Genomic DNA, 26,137 nt, shown 5'->3' with positions numbered 1-26,137 from the left:
CTTACTTTTTCATTTTTACCATATAATTATAAAATAAATCAATTGGAATATAAATATTTCAGTGTAAAGTATATAGAGCAGTATAAACAAATCATTGTCGGTATGAAATTTAAGTTAGTACTGACCTCACTAATACTTTTTATGAAAACTAGGCAAATACCTGGATGAGTTGATGTACCCCCTGGAAGACCTCTGTGTACCCACAGGGGTACATGTACCCATAGCTGAGAACCACTGGCCTAGAGAAGACCTCCCAACACTTACCAGAGAAAGCTTCCAGCACACTAATGGTGAACAGAGTTTTAAACTCTGTCGAAATAAGCTTCAGAGGTCATAATCGAACAACAGGAAACCCTCCTTCCAGCAAAGGACCAAGAGCACTATCATCGAGAGATGCAGAAATTAACTGAACTGATGCATCTTGCATTAGCACTAAATTGCTCACTTTTAGGCAGCCAACGTATCTAATTGTTCCAAGCAAAGGAATATTACGAACTAATAAGTAATTAGTAGGGCTGTCGATTAATCTCAGTTAATGCCTGTGATTAACTGAAAACAAAATTAACTGGTTAATTTTTTTAATGGTGTTATTCACATGCATCTAGGCAGGGAGGGAGGCATCAGCTGTGGATGGACCTGACAGTGTCTGGTCAGGAGCAGTAACCCAATCCGCCTCCGGACAGCAGGGAGGGGAGAGAAGAGGAAAGTGACTCCTATCCCAGCTCTGGCAGAGAGGTAGGGATCCTGACCCTGCCATACCCCAATGCCTCCCCCCAGCCCTGTACTATGCCCCAATGCCCCTCAGTCTGGGAACTGATCCTACCCTCACCGTTCCCCTCGCTCTGGGGACCAACCCTGCACCACCCTTGGCATGCCCCTCGCTCCGGGGACTGACCCCACCACCACACCATGCCCCTCGCTCTGGGGACTGACCCCACCACCACACCATGCCCCTCGCTCCGGGCACTGACCCCACCACCACACCATGCCCCTGACCAGCCCCTCACTCCAGGGGGCCTGGCAAGTTCAGCCTCCCTGCATCAGCCTCTCCTCCCCTGCCACATACCCAGTCCCTGAGGTAAAATCCACTCACCCTTGCAAACGAGGTGCGCTCAGCTGAAAGGAGCCTGCCTCACTCATTAAGGAGAGCCTAGCAAGTTCAGTACCAGAAACCACGCTTCCAGAGGCAGCAGCAAGATACCTCCCTCACAAGTCATTGCCTGCTCCCCCACCGCTGTAACCCCCTGTCATCCCAGACACTCCTCCTGCACAAGTCATTGCTTCCCCCCGAATGCAGATTTCTAAGATCAAACTCTCTTCCTCTTCGGACAGGAGGCAAGCCTGGTGAGCTCAGAAACCCAATACAACAGGAGTAGCATCAAGAATTCACCCTTCTCCTGCGCAACTCACACCCCTCTCATCTCTAGAATACTGATTTTTTGAGATAAAAAAAAAAATCTTACCCCTTCAATAAGCCAAGGCTCCTCTAAAGGAGACATACTAAATAGTATAAATAATAAATAGGGCTGTTGATTAATCGCAGTTAACTCATGTGATTAACTCAAAAAAATTAATTGCAATTAATTGCACTTTTAATCACACTGTTAAGCAATAGACTGCCAATTGAAATTTATTAAATATTTTTGGATGTTTGTCTACATTTTCAAATACATTGATTTCAATTACAACACAGAATACAAAGTGTACAGTGCTCACTTCATATTTTTATTATAAATATTTGCATTGTAAAAATTATAAACAAAAGAAATAATATTTTTCAATTCACCTCATACCAGTGCAGTTATGTAACCAAAAAAACCCTACATTTGTAAGTTGCACTTTCATGATAAAGAGAATGCACTATAGTATTTGTATGAGGTGAACTAAAATACCTTTTTTTTTTTTACAGTGCAAATATTTGTAATAAAAAATAGTCATATAAAGTGAGCACAATACACTTTGTATTCTGTGTTGTAATTTAAATCAATGTATTTGAAAATGTAGTACACACCCAAATATTTAAATAAATGGCATTCTATTAACAGTGCAATTAATCGCAATTAATTTAATTGCTTGATAGCTACAAAAATGTTGCCACTCTATTCATTTGACTGATCTGTTACAGTCATTTCATAACAATTTTTCCATTCACAGAAATATCCTCTAGTCTATTCTGTATACTATACTATCACTGACTATTCCAAAATGTTACCTCATCTGCACGAGGAGCATCCGTATGCAGTTCTCTCCAGGCATGCTCAATCTCTGGCTCCTTTGGAAATATTTCAGACATATCATCTTCCTCTTCATCTTCAGAACTGGTTTCAATATTTCCTTTCCCCCTAGCCAGATCAGGCCCACTGTCACTTTCATCTTCTTCTGAATCATCATCACTATCTTCCTCTCCTGTTTCTCCGTCATCTTCCGACTCCTCTTCCTCTCCTGTTTCTCCGTCATCTTCCGACTCCTCTGCCTCTCCTGTTTCTCCGTCATCTTTGGATTCTGCATAATCAAAATAGTCTTCATTTTTAGAAATTTCATCTAACTGGCTTTTGTTGATGTTACTTTATTCATATGCAATAGCAGCTTTATTCACGGAAAAGGTAAATATCAGATTTAATATTATTTATATGTGTATGCCGTTCCATAAGTGTGTATGGTGCTTTATGTAGAAAATGATAACTTGGTTCCTGCTGCAAGAAGCTTACAGTCTAAGTTATTACTATGTTATGATTGTTTCTTTTTTAAAAATATATTTTTATATAGCTGTATTATTTTATATAAAATCTATGGCAGCTGGAGAGATTACATCAGACAAAAGGGGAAAAGAATACCCCAAAAGATTGAGTCATTACAGATAGAGTTACTTGGATTTCAACACTCCAATTAATTAAATTGGAACACTGAATTAAACAGAAATATTGTGACCCAAGAAGCTCTTAATGGCAACGGACAAGGGGCTGCAGAAATCTCCTGATTCTGGTAGGTATATTCTGGTTCACCAAAGAACGTCACAGTGTCTTAAACTGTCTATGCCTGGTAATTCTGTGAGTGTTCTGTATATAAGAAGCTGGATGTTGCAGGGAACACCCCGAGGACTTGGGGCTTAATGTGTACTATCTCAACCCACACAGAGAGAATGCAGCCTGCAGAGGCCTGGAAGGCAGTGCTTGTGTTGCTAGAGGACTCAGGGAGTTGATCCACAGCAGGCATAGACGAAGGCAGGTGATGGTGAGGTGGTTCAGGACCCCAGATATCTCTGGGGAGCATCACAAAAATTCTGATAAAGTTATGATAAAACAGGATTCTGAGATTCTGTACTAAACTAGCTGAGATGTAGTTGTATCTTTCCTCATCTGAACAGAATCAGAATTTCTGAATGGTGTCTCAAAGACCCAGTACTCCTGTGATAAATGGGGGTGGGGTGGAGAAGAGGGAGCTCCCTTTTAGGGACACCCAGCCAGCCAGCTAGCTATAAAACACCGTAACTGTTCTCTACTTGCTTTACCTGTAAAGGGTTAACAAGTCCACAGGTAAAGGGAAGTGAGTGGGCACCTGACCAAAAAAGCCAATGGGAGGACTAGAACTTTTTAAAATTGGGAAAAAAGCTTTCCCTTTGTGTCTGTTGTTGTTCTCCGGGAAAGAGGGGAGCAGGGCAGCAGTTATGCTGTGAGAAGCTTTAAAACTAGGTACGAAAAAGCATCAAATCATACCCTCAACCCTACTTATCTGAAACCCCAAATATGTAAGTCATCAGGGAATGTCTAGGAAGATGTGATTAGGGTTATTTCTTATTGCCTTGTGGACTCCTCTGTGCTAACCCCAGATGCTTTTGTTCTGCTTGTCACCTTTAAGCTGAACCTCAAGAGAGCTATCTTGATGCTTAATTTTTGTAATTGTTACTTTTAAGATCTAGCAAAAAGCCTAAGTTCCAAATGTATTTCCTTTCTTTTTGGGTTTAATAAAAATTTACCTTTTTTAAGAACAGGATTGATTGTAGAGGGCCTCATCCTCCCTGACTGAACAAACCTCGTTATCTCCAGACTGATTCTTGCCTGTATATTTATACCTGCCTCTGGAAATTTCCATTACAAGCGTCTGACGAAGTGGACATTCACCCACGAAAGCTTATGCTCCAATACATCTGTTAGTCTTTAAGGTGCTACAGGACTCTTCGTTGCTTTTGACAGGATTAGATGTGTGTGTCCCTACAACGTTTGTGCATATGTTGTTTAATTAGCTAGTGGCAACAGTTGATTTCCTTTGCTTTCTTTCTCAGCTCTTCCCAGGAAGGGGGGGTGAAAGGGCTTGAGGGTACCTCACAGGAAGGAATTCCCAAGTGTTCCTTCCTGGGTTCTCAAAAGAGGTTGTTGTTTTTTTGCACTTGGGTGGTGGCAGCATCTATCCATCCAAGGTCAAAGAGAAGCTGTGACCTTGGGAATTTAATAAATCCTTGCAGGCCCCCACCTTTTGCACTCAAAGTGCTAGAGTGGGGAATCAGCCTTGACAACTCCTAAGGGAGATTCTCCCTTAGCTCAAATGATGGGTGGGCATCTGTGCTTCTGAAGCAGAAGAATCGAATTCTATCCTGCTACAACTACAAAGCATCATGGCTACAGGGTGCAGCATAGCGACAACTAGGGTGACCAGATAAGATGAGGAAAATATCGGGACACGGGGGAGGGGGGGGGGGGATTTCCACTGGCAGAGCAAAAAAAAAAAAAAAAAGCCAAATGCTGCCAGCGGAGTGAAATATCGGGACAACCACCCAAATATCGGGACGGTCCCAATTTTATTGGGACGTCTGGTCACCCTAGTGACAACCACAAAATCTTTGGTGGCTACGGCGATGTTACAATATATTGCTACTTCATTAAGACAATAAGAATTCAAAGTTTGAACACGTGAAAATCAACACTCCTGCCCACTCATCCTTTCTAGTAACAGTATGAACGTTATTTCATTCTAGTATGTTTTTTGCCAAAAAATTTAAAAGCATATCACATCTTCAATCTCAGACTTTTGGATCAAGAAGCATTTAACTGCTTTACTATTTAGTACCAAATATGCAATTTGTTCCAAAATGCTTTGAATATTTTAAATTTTTCCTTCCTCAAGTCTCAACATCAGGATAGTTTTAATCCTAAATAAGAGAACACACGTATTCATACACAGGACATTATACCAAAACTGCATCATCAATTTCAAGTTCTGAAATAAGATTGCAGCAATTAAAAATGATTCTGACAGTACGCTATAGAAACATACACATTTTCTATATTTTTGTAAGGTATGCTTTTCCCCTTTCTTAGTGCAATGAATTAATAATCTATACCAGTTCTCTTTTGAAACAGCATTCTTCCCAAAGTAAGGGCCTAAAACTATAAACACATAGGAATACTGATCAAAGTTGCTCACATGCTAAAAGCAATTTTTGTTTGCAGGATCAGACCTTAACTTTCTTCCTAATTCCCTTGGTGAATGTACTGATAGATGTCTTTACCATTTTATTCTTTCAAACTGTTTTAACAAATGTGAAACAACTTTACCACTGGCCTTGTTTAAAAATTAGTCTCTCCCAATAAGATGAAACTGCACATATAGAAGAGTTATTTAAAAGCAGAAAAGGCTAGATCAGTTGTTTAAATGACTGATCTTTCAAGTTGGTCCAATAAGATGTCCTCACCCACTTTGTCTGACCTTGCAAAAGACAAATACATACTTTTAAAAAAAGATATAACATGTTCCTTAAATTTAACAAACCTGATTCAGTTTTCTTTTCCTCTAAAGAAAACTTTGTTTTGGGAGCCTTGACAGATTTAGTACTACTTGCTTTTGAAGTCTCTTGTTTGCTTAGAGATGAATCTGAGCTCACGACAATTTGTTTATTTTTCCCTTTCCATGCAAGTCCTTTATCATCCTGTGTAGGATCAATTTCTACATTCATTTTCTTACAGTCCTTTTTCAACTTTGAGCTACATGAGCTGGCAATCCTCATGATGCTTTTCTGTCCATTCTGGGAGTCATCAGATTTCAATGGAGCTCCACACTTGTGGCCCATTTCCTGATTAACTATTTTGCTTTCCCCTTCAGTAGGTTTGTCAAGCAGTTTCCCAGAGTCTATTCCTCCTTTCGATTTTGACTTTTTTTTCTTCATTTTCTTTCCAGCAAATACTTTGGTGTCAGCTCCTGAAAGATCAGAGTCTGAATCTGAAAGATCATAAAACCGTTTCAGATCCTCTGTAGAGCTGTGGTTAATAGGGCGGCCTCTTTTATCAATAGTATATTTCAACTTAAACTTCTTGTCATGAAACATAGCCCGAAATCTTTTGTCAATCTTGATTTTGCGGTCTTTTTCTGGCATTTCCCAAAACCTAGGGTCCTTTGTAACATGGCTAAACCGCTGATCGCTAGTCAGTTCCTTCTTGGATGCCATTTTTAACAATGTTGGATCAGAACTTGATAAACCTAAAATGTAAAAATACACACAGACCAATAAACCATTTGTTGCTTAATATAAATGTTAACAAAATAAAATCCTACTTTAATGCATATTACTAAAATAAGTTATATAAATGTTGTGTTAAAGGTAACAGAGCACGCAATATTTACTGACCTCTATATTTTTTGGATGTCAGGAAGGAATGAAGCAAGGCTGGAAGAGAGGAAAAAAATTCCTATTTAAAAAGACCTCAATTCAAAATAATAATAATAATAAAAGAGTAAAAAGTAGGTTCAGGTTCTATGTCTGTTCAAATCATCATGCCAAATTTTGTGCTTTTGCAATAATATTTTTGTTTTCTTACTATTTAGGTTTGAATTTATTATTTTTAGAGATGAGAACCCGAGTCTTCTTTTTTTTAAAAACATATGCTAAGTAAATTGCTTATCAGCACATTTTAAAAAGAAAATGTTTGTGTACAGTAAGCACATTTAGGTAAATAACCGCTATTCTGCTTACTTGACTTTACCAAGGCATGTTCTGTAGTTAGAATGGGGGCACTCCCTTAAGTAACTGTACTATAGCACAATAAGTATCTAGTTCTAGAATTAAGGATTTATAATTACCCTCTTTCCCCCTTATAGCTCACTCTGACTGTGAGGAGAATGACAATGAGTAACCAAATTATACTGAGGAACACTGGTATCAAAATACTTCCCTAACCAATGAATGAAGATATGTGAGAAGTACCCTAGCTCCTTTAGCAGCTACCCTTTCTCCTAGTGGTTCACCACCAGCCCTGGATTCCCACACACACCGCAGGAAACTGACTATTAAGAAGTCTGGAAGCACGAACAAGCCCAGCTCTAATGCTGAACAGCTGCATAATCTTACTATTTGCCCTGTTGTTGTCGCCGTGTTTGCCCCAGGATATTAGAGACACAATGGATGAGGGAATCTCTTTTATTGGAACAACTTCTGTTGGTGAGAGACGAGTTACGGAGCTCTGCAGAGCTCTTCTTCAGGTCTCTCTCACTAACAGAGGCTGGTCCAATGGAAGATATTACCTCACGCAGCTTGTCTTTGCAATCACTAGGGCAGCCGTGTCCCGGCTCCCTGCTCTCGTCCATCCGACTGGCCTGTCTGAAACCGCGCGGGGATCTCCGCCGAGGGCAGCGCGACTTCAGCCGGCGCAGCATCGGGGTGTGTGGTGGGGGGGTGTCACTTCGATCGCGATTCACTTCCCGGGGGTGGGTAAACAAACCGCTCCCCAGCCAGCAGGTCTGTGCCGCGGCCGGGCCCGCAGCGGCGGCTACACACGCCACTCCCGCAGGGGCTCGGAAGCAGGTACAGGCGGCGGCCCGGGCCCGCAGGTTCGCGGCGTGGCCCGGGCGGGCAATGCCCCCGCCTCCCTCAGCTGACCACGGGGCCTTCCCCGAACGGATTCACCCAGCGTCTCCTCAGCCGGCCCCAGGGCCACGCGACCGCGGGGGAGGGGAGAAACGTATCCCCTGGGGACCACGCGCTCCCGACTAGCAGCTCGGCCCTACCAACTCCACTCACCTGCTGCCGCTTGCCCAACGCCACCTCTGTCGCGCGCGCCGCCTAACAGCAACTAAACGTGCCCTTGCACGACGGAGACTCGGACAGGACAAATACCCGACCGTGCGCGTCTCTGGAATTGAGCATGTGCGCATGCGCAGCTGTCTCTAGCTCACGCTCTCGGCAGAGGCGAGGCTTGTGCGTGGTAGGGGCGGAACTATCGGCCCCTGGCACGCCTGCCGCGGAAGGGGTGGGGGAGCTCAGCGCAGGCGCAGTGCCTCCTGCTCGGCCGGACACCTTGTCGCCGTGGGAGCGAGTACCCTTTGCCCGCCCCCTCATGAGGGCCGCCGCCCTTCTCCGGGGGCCCGGCTCCCGTCTCCTACGGGCCAGCTCGGGCTGCTGGTGCCGTCGCTTCTGGGCGGCGCCCGGGGAAGCCGCCGCTGCCGCCGCCTCGCCAGGCTCCGGGGCCCGGAGCCCCTTTGACCGACAGCTGAAGCGGAAGCAGAAGAACTGGGCGGCGCTGCAGCCCGAGCCCGCCAAGTACAATTACCTGAGGGAGGAGGTGAGACCCCCCGCCCCCGCTCCTCTGGCTCCGCGCTGTCCCCTCACGGCGGGACCCAGAGGGGCGGGGAGCAGCTCTGCGGCCAGGGAGGGAAGATGGGACCGTGACGCCTCCCGCCCCTGGGTCCCGTCGGAGGCCCGCCGCCATCCCCTGGGCCCGGCAAGGGGCAGGCGGGGAGGAGGTGACGCCCCTGCCACGAGACCCTGCTGCGGGGGGGGGGGTCTCCGCACTCCCAGCGGGGCCAGTCAAAGTTGTGTGTCTATCACCAGCCAAACGGCTCCCGCAGCGTCATACACCTAACAAAGCACATGTACGTCAACTGCATGAAATAACTTGGTGTCCATACTGTCTCCTTCCTTCTGCTACCAGCGTGGCCTTGCACTGCTGGTAGGACCTGCGCCATACAAACGTGTTTTTTAACAATTGGGGTGCATTGAGAATGTGCGACCATTTCCCTGAGCATGTAACTGTAAAAATGGATAGCTGGGGGAAGGAGTAATGAAGATGTGGTTTGTGGCTGTACAGGAGGAAAGGATATATAGGTAGATGCCACTTCAGCTCTTTTAGGCTTTTGCGAACATGCAACACTCACTTGACAAAGAGTTAGGGTGCATCCATCTACAATGTGGTTTATACAGTGGAGTACAGTATTAACGATCACATGCATCTCCCTCCTCCAGAGGTAAAGGGTGTCAGTGTAAGGTGTTCAGGGTCTGGCTGGGTATTGAACAGATCCTGGCTGTACTCCCCCTGGTGATCCCCTTTCTGGCCCATGCTGAAACCTCTTCCTTGTCTGCTGGCTGGGGAGGAGGGGAGAAGCCTGTTTCTCTTCTTTAGAGTGTGAGGTTCCTTCTCTTCAGGATGCAGTGTCCACAGTGGTTACAGTGGAAGTGGTAGGGTCCCTGATAGGTAAAGCACCCAGTTCATAAAAGGCACAGGTCAGGCAGGTGACTCCAAAACTTATTTTCCTTCACCTTCTGTTCTCCTTCCTCAGCCCCTTCCCCTTTTGCAAGGCACTAAGGGCTTGTCTACACTGGCACTTTACAGCGCTGCAACTTTCTCACTCAGGGGTGAGAAAAAACACCCCCCAAGCACTGCAAGTTTCAGCGCTGGAAAGTGCCAGTATAGAGAGTGCACCAGCGCTTGGAGCGATTCCTCTTGTGGATGTGAGTTGTTTTTACAGCACTGGGAGAGGTCTCTCCCAACACTATGCCAGGACTACACAAGCCATGTGAAAGTGCTGCTGTTGCTAGTGAAGACGTGCCCTGAGACTCCTGCCTAGAGAATGAGTTTTGCTATCTTCTTTGCCAAGTTACTGCCAATAGTCTTGTTCCTGTGAGATAAGCTTCTAGTAGCTTTGACTCCTGAGCAGCACAGTCTGAAAGTGCTACCAGACAGGTTGCTCCTGAAGGGAATATTGTATTGTGGGATTGCAGGTGTACTGCTTATGTTGGTATAGGTTTGTGCATGTCCACATTGCTACTGTGCTTGTATAGCAGGGGGTTTTGCTCCTGAAAAGGAGCAAAACTATGCCAGAAGAAGTGGAGGGTTCTGCTGGTAGGTAACAAAATTAAGTGTGGATGCATGCAAGGCTGTCCTGAAAAAAAGTGTGAGCTTCACTGGGACAACTTTCTAGTGTAGACCTGGCCCAGGATTCTGTGATTTGACCCTCTAACAGCCCCTCCCTATTTGTCCCCACCCTGCACTGCTAACAAAAAAAGAACTTTCTACGCTCAGGGAGAACAGGGATGGGTAGCTGATGGTTAATTCTTATTTATAATGCCTGTATCTTAATCTCTTGCAATTCTCTAGGTTGGTGGCAGAGTAGCAGACCGGGTATTTGACATAACCAGGTAAGTTGTTAATTTTGAGCAAGAGATATCCAGTATCTGTTGACTCTGGAATCTACCCAGTTAAAAGTATGAATTAAAGTCGATTCTAGTACTATATCTGTCTGAGTCCCCTTGCCAATTTTTGTGGTTCAATCACCACATTTTCTTAAGTTTTCTTTTTTCCCTACTCTTGTATTGTGTAAGGCCCATATTTGGGGAAAGTAAAGGAGTTGAATATTCAGGAAAAACTGTGAAGCTGACTATAGATCGAATACTGTCAAATGTACAAAGTTTAAAAAAAAAAAAGAAAAAAAGAAATATTTTCCCTCTGATCTTTCAGTTACAGTAATTTTAGGTCTTGTTTGTGTTTAAAACACTTTCAAACAGAAGTTAGATTTATAGTGTCCCTTTAGTAAAAATTCAGTTCTCAGGTATTTCAGAATTTACATAATATCAGAGCTGGCAAACTTAGGAGACTCCCATTGTCCACAGGTTATTGGGGAAGCTGAGCAAGGTCCAGGGGTAACGTCCTAGTATTGGCCTAGTCTCCCCTTGCTGCGTGTGTGCCCTCCTCCCTGCCCCACACACAAAGTGGGAGTGGGAAGATTGGTGGGATCGCTATCAGAGTGCTGTCTCTGAATGCTATATGGGGGCCCAGTCTTTTGTTTCAGTCTGTAGCTATTAGATGTCTGAATGTGAAGTTCTCCCCCCGCTATCCTCCTTTCATCCCTGTTCAGCTGGCAGGAGAAAAAGAAGAGCTTGCTGCAAAGTGAGTGGGGCAGTACAATACTGTGCTAAATGTAAACTACTACAATAATAAAGGGAAAGTTTTTTTTTTTTTTTTTTTTTTTTTTAAGATTTGACAAGGCAAGAAAACTGTTTCTATGCTTTTCATTTAAATTAAGATGTTAAAAGCAGCATTTTTCTTCTGCATAGTTAACTTTCAAAGCTGTATTAAGTAAATGTTCAGTTGTAAACATTTGAAAGAACAGCCATAATGTTTTGTTCAGTTACGAACAGCCTCCATTCCCAAGATGTTCATAAAGCTGAGATTCTACTGTAGTAGCAGTTAAACTGAACATCTTGTAAGTAGTGCTTTGCTGCTGTATCACAAAGCTGTGAGCAGCAGCAGCAGAGGCAGTGCAACTATATGTCTGCCAAGTCAGGAAGTCAGCACTACATGGATTTACACTGGTTCACAAGTTTTAGTTCTGCAGATGTTTATGGCTTATGCTCTCGCCGTTGGTAGGAGAAGCTTGCCACTGTTACGTGAGAAAGTAGATTTAAATAATTGTGTAAGATGTCCTTACTGTCCTTCTCAAACATTCACTTATTTTGGAAGCCAGTGTTTTATTCTATAGAAACTTGAATTAAAGTTAAAGACTTAACATAACTTTTATGTAAATAGAACATATAATAAAGTTGCATATTTTTATTTTCTAGAATTATTGTGGCAAGAAAACACACGTGAAGTCATAAATGGGGAAAATAGCCCTCAAGTTACATGCATCAAGTGCCATTAAACGAAATGTGGGCAATATACACCAAAGGAAAATGACTTTAAGCTGTTTATATTGACATTAATTGAAATCCTATTTAGTCAGAAAATATATTTGGAACTCCATAAATTTATGAAATATAGTAGTTTTACTTGCATGCTAAGGAATTTACAATTCTTTTGCTTAGAACGTTCCGTCTTGCATTGGATGTTGGTTGTGGAAGTGGCTACATTGCTCAGTATCTCAACAAGGTACTGTATGTTTATGCTCGTGTCTAAAAATAGTACAAATTATTCTTGTAATGCTGTGCTGTTCACAAATGAAACTTAGAGAGTCTTCGAAATCTCGTGTGTACCTTGTTGCTTCTTAATCTTTAAGTCACAGTTTAGAGGTGTAATTCTCCCACCCCCACCTCTAAAATGTATTGCCATGAAAGATGTACACTAGACCAGGGGTTCTCACAACAAATTTTTGGGTGGCATCAGAGTGCAGCAACCAACTCTTGCTGCTGCCCACTCTGATAATTTTTCCTAAAATAATTAACTTTAGGAAAAACAAATAAATATGCACATACACATGTCCAAATCACTGTAATTTATTTATGTAGGGTTTTTTGTGTGTGTGGTTTTTTTTGTTTGTTTGTTTTTTTCTGTCTCAACAATTAAAAATAATGTACAGTTGTCTCTATTCTTTACTGGACTTAAACAGAATAGAAACACAAATAAGGTTCTTTGCATGCTTTGCCTTTTTTGGTGGGTGTTGTTTTTTTTTGTTTGTTTTAAGAATTGCTAGCTAGTAAGTCTGCTATTGTGAAAAATGTTTGTCTCTTTGTTAATATTATTTTTCACAGCGGACTTGCTAGCTAGTTGGGAGTCTGTGAAAAGTGATATTGTTAATATCACTTTTCAGAGTTACTTAGCTCTGGCAAGAGGAGAACAAATTAAGCCCTGGTTGGGGAGGTGGGTAGGGGGCTCAGGGGTGATGGGGGTGGCGGGTGAGCCCAGGGTGGGAGCCTGGGGTTCTGCTGCATGGCTGGAGACTGGAGGAGGCAGCGGGTGCTAGGGGCAACGTGTCGGGGGATGAGTCCAGAGCTGGAGCCCGAAGCCCTGCAGCTGGGGGATGGAGCCTGCTGCCACAAGGCCAGAGATTGCTGCCCACGACCCCAGAGCTGAAGCCCAAGCCCCACCACCCCCAGGAAGGTGGGGAACTCATGCTGGCTGCCTGTTCCTACAGTGTTTGTGAGTCCTGAAGGGGAGACGGACCAGCCCCTGCTGGTGGCCTCAGTGGAGGAGTTGATGCTTTGCCTCCCCTCCCCCCCAATCACTGCCCAGGAGTCTAGATAGTTCAGTCTTTGTCACTTCAGTTAAAACTGCCAACAAAGATACCAATTGCAATAGTGGTTCTGTGATGTGAACCATCTTCCCATTATGAACGGAACTGAAACCACTGATTCCTTTCACACAGATCACTGAATCATCAGTAGATGGTAACTTACAGTTTATAGCACATTGGGTCAGACTTGAACTGGTGTACTTAAGATGAAAAGTCCTATCGCCCACTCCTCCATATTTAGACTTCGTTACTGCAAAGTAACTAGTAAGACCATAATTAAATTTTAGCACATAAGATAAACTGAGGATCTATTCCTTTTTGGTAGTCTTTTGTTTTTTATGAAATACTTTAAAATACTGTTTTACACAGTTGTTTGCAGTGTTGTTGTTGCCAAGTTGGTCCCAGGATAGGAGACACACATAAGGTAGTTGAGGTAATATCTTTTATTGGCCCAAATTCTGTTGGTGGAAGGTACGTGCTTTTGAGCTATACCAGAGCCCAGACCTGAAGAAGAGCTCTGGGTAGCTTAAAAGCTTGCACACCTTCCACCAAAAAAAATTGGTTCAAAAAAGATATTACCTCACCTACCTTGTCTTTCTAAAATAATAACTCTTCCGGGGCAACATTGTGCTTTTCAGTAGATAAGTTCAGTTGGTGATAGTATACAGAACATATATGCATCCAGTGTGTAGTGGCATAAAGAGAAGCTTTAAGGCTAATTCATCTGATTCTGAAGTAGCAGATTAAACTAACCTTTATTGACTGGAGTAGACAAAGTGATTAAAGCAAAAAAATTTCTAAAACTGTGTACAGTATCAAAGCTGTGCATAGTGTAAATTAAGTCTGTAATGACTTTAAAACTATATTTCCTGGATTTTCTTTATGCTGACAGTAGCATGACGCCCAACACTAACCTCTTCTCCAGCACTTTACTATAATTTTCTTAATGGGTTTTGTCATCATAATGCATCTCCTGGTTATCTGAAGGCTGGATTAATGTGATGCACACATTGGGATGCACCATAAGGCTCTTCAGAAACTAAAGCTAGTGCAGAACCCCCCACCACCTCCTTGATAAATGGAGTCTCTTGCCCTGAATGTGTATCGGTCAGTGCTCCCTGATCTGCACTTGGTTTCCGGTGGGTTTTTGGGTGAAGTTGAAGGTGTCGGTATTAACCTATCAAACCTTCCTACCTGAGACTTTCTCCATGCCATACTGCCATGGATAAGATCTTCAGATGTGCTCAAGCTGGACCTATCTCAGAATAAGAGGTAGGGGCTCTGACAAGGCTTACTCTGTAAACGCTTTTTAAATTTGTGTTATGCCCTTACCCCAGTCTGAAATAGCACAAATCTGTTGACCTTAACATATGCTTGGCAGTGTGGCTTGATTAGGAGGGACGCTGAAGAAGCAAACATTGTTGGAGGGGAAGGTGTGGGGAGAATGCATAGTGGATTTTTTTTATTTTTGAAAAAAGCAACAGAGGGTCCTGTGGCACCTTTGAGACCCTCTGTTGCTTTTTACAGATTCAGACTAACACGGCTACCCCTCTGATACTTTTATTTTTGAGGTTGTCTGTTTTTACTTACTGTATTTAAAATATTTGTAAGACACCTAAAGCGTTCAGAGAGATTGCCTCTTGTTGGTTTATAAATCTAAATATTTGACAGATTTTTCTTATTTCAGGAAACAGTTGAAAAACTTTTTCAAGTAGATATGGCAGAGAATGCTCTGGTGAGTAGCAATCTGACTTCTGCCTGCCATGTTTTAATTCCACAATACTGATAAACAAAAGAAATATAGCATCAAATGCAGTTTGAAATTCTGTGTATTTATTCTAACCTGACTTAGAAAAATACTATGGAAACTGAAATCCCCACTGTCAGTATTGTAGCTGATGAAGAATTCCTTCCCTTCAAAGAAGACACATTTGATCTTGTTGTTAGCAGTTTAAGGTTTGTATTAATCATTTCACTAAAGTTTAATGTTTGTAAAATCAGATAAGGGAATAGTGATGTTCTTGCCCAAGAACATAAAGGGTTTAACTAGGCAATGGCATTTGAATGGTATTTCTAAAGTCAAGCATTTTCTAGTCTTAAAGATCTTTGATAGTAGTGTATATGAATTTAGTCATTCTTGAATACTATCAAATTTGTTGTGCAGCTATTTGACAACTTGTATAATTACATTAAAAACTTGTATTGGGGAAGAGTTGATGATAGTTCTTTGCTTTGGCTTCTGAAGTGTTTTTTGCTGTGACAGCTACTTGCCTTTACTCAAATTTTATTCACCACTTAAACCTTAATAAAATGTACACTTTGTATTTTAGTTTGCATTGGGTGAATGACCTTCCTAGAGCTTTTAGAGAGGTAAGAAAAACTGTTGCTGTTACCGGTAATCAGCACTAATTTTGGTTTGCAGTTACTTCTCATATGTACTGCCTTCCTCTTTTGCTTATTTCAAAGATGTGTGCGGACAGCTTTTGTTGAAATATTTTTGGTCATATCCCTAGAAGTCTGATTAAATATGATTTAATACTGTCCACCCATTTTGTTGTTGTCTGTCATTAAGAGGACTCAAATTCTGCTACTTTGAGACATTAGCTAGAAAAGAAATGACCCCACTCTTCACATACTTTGTATTGATAAAGGTTTAAATACCTGAGATGACAAAATTAACAGCTGTGAATTGATGTATCCATATTGATTTTGATACCTTGTTAAGATTGTCATTTGGTTAACCCGTGGAACACGTCTTCCTGAGTGATAACCAAACATATAACATAACTTGTACACACATTCCAGTCTCAAAGCAATTGATAAAACATGTTCTGTTATATTCAACTTTCTTAAATTGCAATAATTTTCCATGCAGAAGTATTTCTTACATTAGAATCTCTTTCAAATTGCAGTTAGATATAAAGGAATTTTCTTCAGTTAAAAACTGCTTGTGCTTTATGACTAACTTCCTAATATATAACTTTTGGACCAATGGCTTAAAGTAATGGATTTGCAGCTAACTTCTTAAACTTATGCCACATATACTTGATAGTAGTTACTGAAAGGTGCTATCTGCTGACTAGCTGATCAAATGTCTCAACATTAGCACAGAATAAGACACCTTGGCTGATAACCTGATTAAATACTACTCATTCCCCCAATATCTTGCATTGCACATTACTTTGTAAGTCAGATCATTTACATATTTTATATAAATTATCTGTTTCATCAGTTCTGATGATTCAAAAAAAAGGTATCAGTCAAGAGCCTTTTTACCTCAATGACATTAGTTGGAATTCATCTGAGGCAAGTGGTGACTGAAAGTTGTTACTATCTGATAAGTCTGATTATCTGTTTGTTACCTGACTTATTTTATTTGTCCATTCATAGTGAACAGTTTTCTATGCTAAGCAAAATATTTATGAAGCTTGTTGGCACTCTCACAAGAGGGGTTCAAGAATTTGAGTGTTAAAATGTTCTTTCAACCTACGGGTTTCTCTGGATCAGAGATGGTTATACTACTACACGATCTAAGGACAGACTGTTATCACAAATTCCACCCCTTGTCACTCATTCACAAGAACAAAAATCACTTTTGGAAAGTGAGGGAAGTCTACTTCTCTATCCTAAACTCTTAAAATTCAAACTATTTACAATACACCTCTGGAAAAGTATGGCAAAAATACATAATCTGTCCTACTGTATTTTCTGTTCACAAGTAAATAGCTGCAGATGTTCTTGTGTCTGTTAAGAATTTTCCATGCAGATATAATAGTCTTGCCTATGCATAGGCATGTTTTGAATTTAATGCAATTTGGTAGTACTTGGTTTCCTAGGGAATTGCTCCGAGGCATAAATGCAAAATGATGACTTAGGTTCCGTATGGAAGATTTTATAGCCTGTTATGCCACTAAAAACTTTGGCAGGACCTCCTCGTGTTAATAGAACCCGATACTCTTCTCAGAAATCCAGGCACACACTTAAGATCCATCTTGTGTGCACAATTACTTATGTTTCAGCATACAAAATCAGATACATTTGCTTGAAAACGGTCAGTTAAAAGTAAAATTGCCTTGCCTTTTCTAAATCAGTGGGAGTTGGACTGGGCCCTGAATCATGTGATATTAAATTTCACTCAGTTGCATTCTGCTATTGCAGCAATTTAAAAACAAATTGTGTTGAATGAATGTTTGGTATAGTGTGTGATAAAGAAATTTAACTAAGGTATTTTACAGATGCAGATTACTGCTGAGCTCAGACAGCAAATTGAATTGCTTACAACAAACACTTTCATTTATTTTATCTAGTCTTACCAGGTATTTTAATATTTCCTGTATAAAATGAACTAAAAGAACCTCCAACAGAAATAAAACATCCAACTTTAAGCTTCTTGTTTCTTTAACCCTGATTCTTCAAGTGCTAGAAAGTAAGGGGAGGAGATACTCAATTGCTTCAGTGATCTTGGTGCTTCATCCTTTCTGTACAGGCAAAAAGAAAACTTTTAAGAACTTTGTACCAGATAGTAACATTTGCAGACCTTTAATATTAAACAGATTTTCTGTATTATAGATTCATCAAGTCCTTAAGCCAGATGGAGTATTTATTGGTGCCATGTTTGGAGGAGAAACTCTGTATGAACTTCGTTGCTCTTTGCAACTAGCAGAACTGGAAAGAGAAGGAGGATTCTCACCACATGTATCTCCTTTCACTGATGTCACTGATTTAGGACATCTGCTGGGAAGAGCTGGCTTTAACACATTGACTGTGGTAATTATCAATATGATGAGTGGAACAGTTTTGGAAAATTAACAGTGGTGCCAATGAGTAATACTAAACTCCTTGGGTTCTAGGATAAAGGATGTTGGTTTGTTTCTATTAGCCTTTCAATAGAGAGGTAATAGAGCAAAGAACCTGGGCATGGCATATCTCCATGGGATAGACAGCATGATTCTTTAGCAAAGGCAGGTTATCTTCATGGAAACTAATACAGAAATGTACTGTTGATCTGTGTTCATGGTTTCAAAGCTTTAGGAAATTGCAGTGGAGAACACATTACCTGCCTTCGTAGAACTGGTTCTGCCTTGAGCATAAGTAGTCTGCTCTTAATTTTACTAACAAGGAAGTCTGACTTGACTAAATCAGAGGTGAATGTCATAGCTAAGGTGATAGTGATTTTCCCTCTTTATATTTCTAGCTCCGAAGATCAAATAAGTGCTGAGACTAGCAGTAATACATGTCATAAGGTGGTATTAGGTAAAAACTTGTTACTACAGTGATAGGTGCAAATTAAAAACTTAAGTTGGTGAATGACAAACCACATGAACTTGTGCTCACCTTGAAATTGACTGTCCAAAGCATCTTAATGTTTTTATGAAACTAAATAAATACATATAAACATATTAATTAAATGAGTGCATTTACTAGGTATACTAGACATGACCTAGTTGATAGTCAGTCACAAAACTACAATTGTGCCCAGACTCCTAAAGCTGCCTCCATAATTGTTGCTAAACTGTGTGTACTACATGCCTTGAGCTTTACAATGAACTAAACCTTTTCTTTAACATTAATTGAGGTAAATATTTACATGTTGGAGGTGTTTAAATATGGACATAGGTGCCTAACTAAGTGGCCTGATTATTCAGAGATGTGGAAACCCACTGTTCTGGTTTAAGTCAATTGCTCATTTGCCTTAGTAACGTAGATGTGTTGTAATTAAGTACTTTGTGTTCTGTATGAAATGTATCTTGACTGAACTTGTATTGAACCTTGCTATAATTTTAATTTAGTAATGCATTGAAGAACAATCAACGTGTTCGATCTGTTGCTGTTCATGTCAGGACTGTTACACACTGGTATTAGGAATATGGACCACAAAAGAAATTTGTATTCAAAATGTGTAAACTTTGGGTACATAGAGATTGGAATATTATATGCATGTTCTTTCATAAACATTTAAAACCCCATACATGGAAATGGACTTGCAGAAGGTGGTCTTTTACTTGAGCAGTGTAAAACAACTCTTGTAGTTTATGGAGACTGACATCTCCATTTGGTGGACTGTGTATACTTCTTGCAAAAGGAGTTTGAAGTGTCAGAGTAATTCTGGATACTCTATATACCGGAGTAGGCAACCTATGGCACGTGTGCCAAAGGAGGCACTCACACCGCCCGGGTCCTGGCCACCGGTCTGGGGGGCTCTGCATTTTAATTTAATTTTAAATGAAGCTTCTTAAACATTTTAAAAACCTTGTTTACTTTACATACAACAATAGTTTAGTTACATATTAGACTTATAGAAAGAGACCTTCTAAAAACATTAAAATGTATTACTGGCACGCGAAACCTTAAATTAGAGGGAATAAATGAAGACTCGGCACACCACTTCGGAAAGGTTGCCGACCCCTGCTCTATACCTTGAGTAGTAGAGTGGCTTATACTGTTTTTAAAATAGATAGGTACGAGATTGCAGTGTTTCCTTTAGGATGTGAAACTCTCTTCTGTCATCCATCTCCTGATTGTGCTTTGCAAGGGGCAATAATCCATTGCTTCCCTTGAAGACCACAGCATCAGCTAGTTAGGAATTTGGCAGCACTGAATTCGTTGCCTCTTTAGTTCTATTTACAATTTAACTTGTTTATATAAAATCCTGTAGTTTTGACACCTGGCTACTTTAGCCTTCCTCTGGTCTCAGCACCATTATAATTTACTGAGATCAGCTGAAGTGGTGCTTTTGCACCTAGAGGTCCAGCAAGGCTTGGCTTGGTTAGCTTCTGGTCCACACAACTTTTTTGAGACCTTCAGACCTACTAGTAAAAATGTAAGACACTAACGGTCAGTTGCTATTTTTCTCTTCCTTTTGCTTATAATGGCACTTTAATCTGAATTTGGTGATTCAAATTGAGTTACTAAATATATTTCTATAGGAATGTAGACATGGCTATCCATGTGTAATGTTTTTCTTAGTGTAATTATGTTGCATAAATGGGAGACAAGTAGTAAAACAACTTGTATAGTCTTGCAAATTATTTTCTTTTCATAGAGCAATCTCTTGTTTTGCTTTAGTTACCTATACACTTGAATTAAACCTTTTTTAGGATACTGATGAAATTCAAGTCAACTATCCAGGGATGTTTGAGGTCATGGAAGATTTGCAAGGTAAGTACATTTTTCACAAACAACGTGTAGGTTATTGTTCAAAATTGGCTAAATACAATAAGGTGTGGTAGTATTTGGAGGCTAGAGGTTGTGCCTGTTTCTTAACTCCAGCTAAACCTTGCAGAAAAGTTCTCCTGTTATCTGAGAATGGTAAAATGCTTGATTAGGAAGAATTATTCGTTCTAGCCTTGGAATGCCTGAATTTACATATTAATTAGGGCTGTCAAGTGATTAAACAGTAATAGAATACAATTTATTTAAATGAATTGTATGTTTTCTACATTTTCAAATATATTGATTTCAATTATAACACAGAATACAAAGTGTACAGTGCTCACTTTATATTTATTTTTGATTACAAATTGCACTGTAAAAAACAAAAAATAGTATTTTTCAATTCACCTAATACATGTACTGTAGTGCAATCTCTTTATCGTGAAAGTTGAACTTACAAATGTAGAATTATGTTAAAAAAAAAAAACTGCATTCAAATATAAAACTTAGAGACTGCAAGTCCACTCAGTCCTATTTCTTGTTCAGCCAATCGCTCAAACAAGTTTGTTTACATTTGCAGGAGATAATGCTGCCTGCTTCTTGTTTACAATATCACCTGAAAGTGAGAACAGGTGTTTGTATGGCACTGTTGTAGCTGGCGTCACAAGACATTTACATGCCAGATGCGCTATAGATTCATATGTCCTTTCATGCTTCAACCACCATTCCAGAGGACAATCATCCATGCTGATGGTGGGTTCTGCTCAATAACAATCCAAAACAGTGCAGACCGCCGCATGTTCATTTTCATCATCTGAGTCAGATGCCACCAGTAGAAGGTTGATTTTCTTTTTTGGTGGTTCGGGTTCTGTAGTTTTTGCATCAGAGCGTTGGTCTTTTTAAGACTTCTGAAAGCATGCTCCATACCTCATTTGTCTCAGATTTTGGAAGGCACTACAGATTCTTAAATCTTGGGTAGAGTGCTGTATCTATCTTTAGAAATCTCACATTGGTACCTTCTTTGAGTTTTATCAAATCTGCAGTGAAAGTGTTCTTAAAATGAACAACATGTGGTAAGTCATCATCCAAGACTACTATAACGTGAAATATATAGCAGAATGTGGGTAAAATAGAGCCAGAGACATACAGTTCTCCCCCACGGAGTTCAGTCAATAATTTAATTAACGCATTATTTTTTTAATGAGCGTCATCAGCATGGAAGCATGTCCTTTGGAATGGTGGCCGAAGCATGAAGGGGCATACGAATGTTTAGTATATCTGGCATGTAAATAGCTTGCAATGCCAGCTACAAAAGTGCCATGCAAACGCCTGTTCTCACTTTCTGGTCACATTGTAAATAAGAAGGAGGCTGTATTATCTCCCGTAAATGTAAACAAACTTGTTTGTCTTAGCAATTGTCTGAACGAGAAATAGAACTGAGTGAACTTGTAGGCTCTAAAGTTTTGCATTGTTTTGTTTTTGAGTGCAGTTATTTAACCAATAAAAATCTACATGTGTAAGTTGCACTTTCACAATAAAGTGATTGCACGCACTACAGTACTTGTATGAGGTGCTATCATCCAATCAGTTTTTCCCACATGCAACCACATATCAGTTCCTTGCACAGAGTTCCCTCTGTCCTTTCCCCTCCCAGGCTCTCTAGTTCCTTCTTTAAGTTTCCCCTGAGGAACTATTACCTTTCCCCTGAATTATGGAGGGGCTAGGGATAATCTCCTCCCTCCTCCTGATCTATTTTAGCCTACAAAGAAGAATTTGCTGTCTCCCTAATGCTCTCTTTGCTGGCCACTGTTTGTAGAACCAGCTCTATCTCTGTTGCTGTACAGCTCTGTAGGTGGAAGTTGAGTGCTGCAAGAGGGCAGAGCCTCTGACAGATTTCAAATGGCCTTTCATGAGAGGCTGCTTAAAAATCAGAATATTCAGGTAGCTGCTTAGGAGCTGAAGAGAGGGAGCCTTAAATCAGAGTGTGAGGAAACTGGAAGACTTCTCGGCATGAAACCCTTGTTATTACATTGTTGCAGATATATCACTGTTGCCTCTATATAGTCACTTTATACTTCTGTTTAGTATCCTTTTTTAAAAAATCCATAAATAATAATGGAGGGGTAGGCTTAATCACCAGTATTCAGATTCTGGAAATAAGCAGACTAACTTGCTTATTTAAAAAAATCAAGACCATTACATAACAGAATAAGTCTTCTGGACGATAACATAGTGAAATGGCTAACTTTATAACCATAAATTGTAATACAAGCTATGCAAGGCTTTTGCATCTTCACAAAGTAAAGTAGATGTTCGCTTGAATCAAATCTCTGTATGCTGTACCGTTCTATTTGGAGGATTCTGCCTCTGTATTGACTTAATATAAACGTGTGATTTACACATGAAATTGCAAACTCATGGTGTATACTGTATCTTTTTTTTAAAGCTGAAACATATTTTTAGGTATGGGAGAGAGTAACTGTTCTTGGAATAGGAAACCTATCCTACACAGAGAAACCATGTTGGCAGCTGCAGCAATATATCAAGGTAGAAGTACACATTTAATAGCTATCTTTTTAGCCTTCATTGGGTCTATGAACATACCTGTTTTCCATGTTGTTGTTTTTTTTTACTTATCTAAGACACAATGTGGTTCTCTATTTTTAACACAAAAGTACCATTTATTTTTGTAATATCTTTTTAATAGTAATTACTGTAGATTTGTAATTCACATTTTGTATGGTTGGGATCTCATCTTGTCTTCTGTACCTAATTACAATCAGAATTTTAAGGGTCTCCCTTTCCTCACAGTAAAAATAGCTTTCAAAAATGTATAGTTGCTTTCAGCAAAAACTGTTGTCAGATTCAACATTTCACACTTAATTCTTCAATGTATATAAACCCATTTCTCTTTTTAATAGAAATGTATGGAAGTAATGATGGTTCAGTACCTGCTACATTTCAGATTTATTACATGATAGGCTGGAAATTCCAAGAGTCACAGGTAACATGAAGCCTATCCATTGCTTTATGCTTGAATGTCAGTAACTCCCATATTTCATAAGATAGCACCTTTTTTGTTCTAAGCAACTAAGGGGCTCTTTTTAAAGGTTTGTGTGATTTGTTTTGAACATAAAGATGAGCCCTTTGTTCGTTTGTTTGTTTTTCAGGCAAGACCTGCCCAGAAAGGTTCTGCAACAGTGTCATTTGGCGATCTGGCAAAAATAAATTCACTTATTTCAAGAGAGAAAAAGTAGTTCATCCAATGGCTACGACTGAACTGGATCTTTTATGGAACTTTGCATTGCAGATATTCTACAGTTGTCAGGTTTCTCCTGTTAATGTCACTTTGAAGAGCTAATAAAGTAGTTACAGGACTCGGTTTATGTTTTTGTTCAATGCATAGCAGTAAGAGAACAACATAGTATCCATTAAAATTTCTATAGAAAGATCCATTAAAATACATTAATAGAAGGGTGAAACTTCTTTTTTGGTAATTGACAGTTTTCAGATGTAATGTCTGTATTCTCCATTTCAGTGCTAAGGACTGCTCCAAAGGGGGTAACTTTTTGTTAGTATTTGTGTACTCTGGGAGTAACGATATAATGATATTAAAGAGAGCATCTGCCTGGGGCTGTGAACAGGACTTTCAACTGAACTAATAGGGAAAAAACATCTGCAAATACACAGATCCAATTTAATATAGAAGTAGTCTGAAGATCTGTTTTTTTTCTTTGGGGGGCCTCAAAATATGGGTAAAAACACTTGGTCATCAATTGTTGAAATTCTCATGTTTGACCTGTATGTAAAGAAGTGAAGGAAACCATACTTGTGAAGAAACCATACTTGTGAGAGAAAATAGCTGAGCTCCTGAGCAAGGTAAGTATATTACTTTAAAGTTTGTACAACTAAACACGTTTCCGTGAGATCATTATTTTCTAGCAACAGTGATCCACGGTGTGCATTGAGTGAAAGGACCCAGGAAATGCAGTCATTGGAGCCTAATTCTTTACTTAATTATTTGAGCAAGACTACATCAATGAGGCATGGCAATGCTATTTGTCTCTATACTGACTTGCATTCTAGTGCTTTAAAGAAAAGCTACATCACCTACAGTAATGTTCAAGATACCTCAAACATCACATCAAGGGCAAGGACAATACCAAGCTGGTGCCCTGATAACAATGCTATTCAGCCTAGGGAGCTTATGCAATATTCTGTTAGTCAACATGGTGGAACCCATGTAGAAAACATACTAGTCTGTACATGAAGTACACTAGTTCTTTAGTTAGTAACAGTGGAATAAGTATTCACCAACACTAAATTAGTTTTGTGGAGGGTCTAGTTTCATGGTATGAATCCTAAAGTGAGAGTTCTAAATGGGAGACAAGTCTCTTGTGTTTCTCTCTCGTAGACAGAAACTTCCCTCTCTTTGGCTGAGTAATATCACTGACAGGAAGGGGGAACATCTCGTTTTTGAGTTAATAGACATTTTTCTGGGCAGCTTGCAGTGTCTGGCCTCTACTATTTAATGTAACTAATTTATGACAGCTTACTTTAAAAAGTGTGCCAAGGAAACAGTTGCCTATCAGACATCCACCTTTACTTTGGAATCCAGAACCCCGAGCAACCAGCATATAGTCATTTTAGAGCTGGTATTTGTTAAATAACTGTTCCTAACCTCCTCTATTCCCCTCAAGGTGCTAAGCCCTTTAATGCTATATCCTATAGTATTTGACAGCAAAGGAATTGCATTTTTTACAGCAACAATTTTGCTGTATTACAGGTACAGGATAGTACACATGAACAGCATTAGTAGTAATCCCAAATAATATTTATACACAATGTGGCTGACCTAATTTCAGGCTTTTTATATCTAGATTTTCAGCCCTGAATTGCATTGCAACAGTTGAACATTGCTGTCAGCACTGTCTTAACTCAGTCCTGGTCTACACTACACAGGTCAACATAAGGCAGCTTACATGGACTTAATTATGTCAGTGTCTACACTACAGCCTTGTCCTGCCAGTGTAAGTCCCCTACTACACTGCCATAATGACCACCTCCACAAGAGGCATCAGGATTATGTTGATGTAGTTAAGGTGATGCAGTGTCTGTGTAAACTTTGTGTTACTTACACACTTTTAGAGCAGCTTTCCTCTTATGCAAATCTATACCAGATTCAAACTCTGTGTCTGTGTCCATTGGTCCTTTGTGCTGCTTTTTTTTTTTTGAGTGTTGTCCCTATGCTGCAAAGAGGGTGTTTCCAAAAGAAGGTGCTTGCTTCTAATCCCCGAGGCCGTCAGTATGTCTGCTTGTCTTTAATGAGCCCACTTGACACGTTTTATTGTCCTTGGGTCTGGCTCCCAGCCCCTCTCCAACAGTTGAGGCTGTCTGGAGGTGCTGCCTTCCGTGCCTTACTGCTGTTAGCACTCTCGTTAATTTCACAGCTCCGGTGGAGTGGGGGGTGGCTAAGAAGCTGGGACAGCTGGACCCCACTCTCCAGGGGCAAGAAGCTCCAGGTGCCATCTCCCTGCCCCCTCGCCTGGCAGGGAACAGGAAGATGAGAAGCTTTGGGAGCCTGTTGGCAGCTGAGTTCCTGACAGAGAGCTGCCAACAGAGCTGAGAGATTGGGCTCTCAGCTCCCCCTTTTAGGTCAGCGGAAGCACTCTTAGGGCTGGTCTATATTAGAGGGGCGGGTCAATATAAGATGCGCAACTTCAGCTACAAGAATAGGGTAGCTGAAGTGGACATATCTTATTTCGACTTACCTCCC

At 40.5% G+C, this 26,137-nt stretch overlaps 2 protein-coding genes across 10 annotated transcripts in view; one reads left to right on the top strand and one right to left on the bottom strand.

Annotated features, from left to right (window-relative positions):
* Positions 1–8,146, bottom strand: part of ESF1 (ESF1 nucleolar pre-rRNA processing protein homolog) — a 63,434-nt gene extending 55,288 nt beyond the window's left edge. The window contains exons 1-4 of one of the 2 annotated variants that reach the window (XM_008173612.4): positions 8,006–8,146; positions 6,617–6,655; positions 5,764–6,468; positions 2,213–2,502 (exon numbers count right to left, since the gene is read on the bottom strand). In XM_008173612.4, the coding sequence (XP_008171834.2) occupies positions 2,213–2,502; positions 5,764–6,436 (963 nt within the window). In that variant the 5' untranslated portion in view covers positions 6,437–6,468; positions 6,617–6,655; positions 8,006–8,146. The remainder of the gene's footprint in view (positions 1–2,212; positions 2,503–5,763; positions 6,469–6,616; positions 6,656–8,005) is intronic. The other variant, XM_008173614.3, reaches the window with a different exon arrangement.
* On the top strand, positions 8,130–23,738 carry NDUFAF5 (NADH:ubiquinone oxidoreductase complex assembly factor 5). 8 transcript variants are annotated; one of them, XR_010600253.1, is made up of 11 exons: positions 8,130–8,546; positions 10,359–10,399; positions 12,065–12,128; positions 14,897–14,944; positions 15,062–15,165; positions 15,540–15,579; positions 17,779–17,976; positions 20,307–20,367; positions 22,808–22,908; positions 23,283–23,365; positions 23,532–23,738. XR_010600253.1 is itself a non-coding variant. In XM_065590836.1 (11 exons), the coding sequence occupies exons 1-11, from the start codon at positions 8,130–8,132 to the stop codon at positions 23,616–23,618; spliced, it is 1,227 nt and encodes a 408-aa protein (XP_065446908.1). In that variant the 3' UTR covers positions 23,619–23,738. The 8 variants fall into 8 exon arrangements, 7 of the variants coding, with proteins under 7 accessions (XP_065446908.1, XP_065446909.1, XP_065446913.1 ...); XM_065590836.1 differs by having other exon boundaries at positions 22,825–22,908; XM_065590839.1 differs by lacking the exons at positions 8,130–8,546; positions 10,359–10,399 and adding an exon at positions 10,424–11,147 and having other exon boundaries at positions 11,822–12,128; positions 22,825–22,908.
* Positions 23,739–26,137: the final 2,399 nt, after the last annotated feature.

This window comes from Chrysemys picta, chromosome 3 (assembly GCF_011386835.1).
Source record: "Chrysemys picta bellii isolate R12L10 chromosome 3, ASM1138683v2, whole genome shotgun sequence".
In the NCBI taxonomy this organism is placed as follows: domain Eukaryota; kingdom Metazoa; phylum Chordata; order Testudines; family Emydidae; genus Chrysemys; species Chrysemys picta.
This window is presented reverse-complemented; position numbering and strand designations above follow the sequence as displayed.

Coding starts and splice junctions, on each gene's coding strand:
- NDUFAF5 (XM_065590836.1), top strand. CDS start 8,130: ATGTGCGCATGCGCAGCTGTCTCTAGCTCACGCTCTCGGCAGAGGCGA. Junction 15,166..15,539: donor CTTGTTGTTAGCAGTTTAAG/GTTTGTATTAAT, acceptor TTTGTATTTTAG/TTTGCATTGGGTGAATGACC. Junction 22,909..23,282: donor AGCTGCAGCAATATATCAAG/GTAGAAGTACAC, acceptor TCTTTTTAATAG/AAATGTATGGAAGTAATGAT.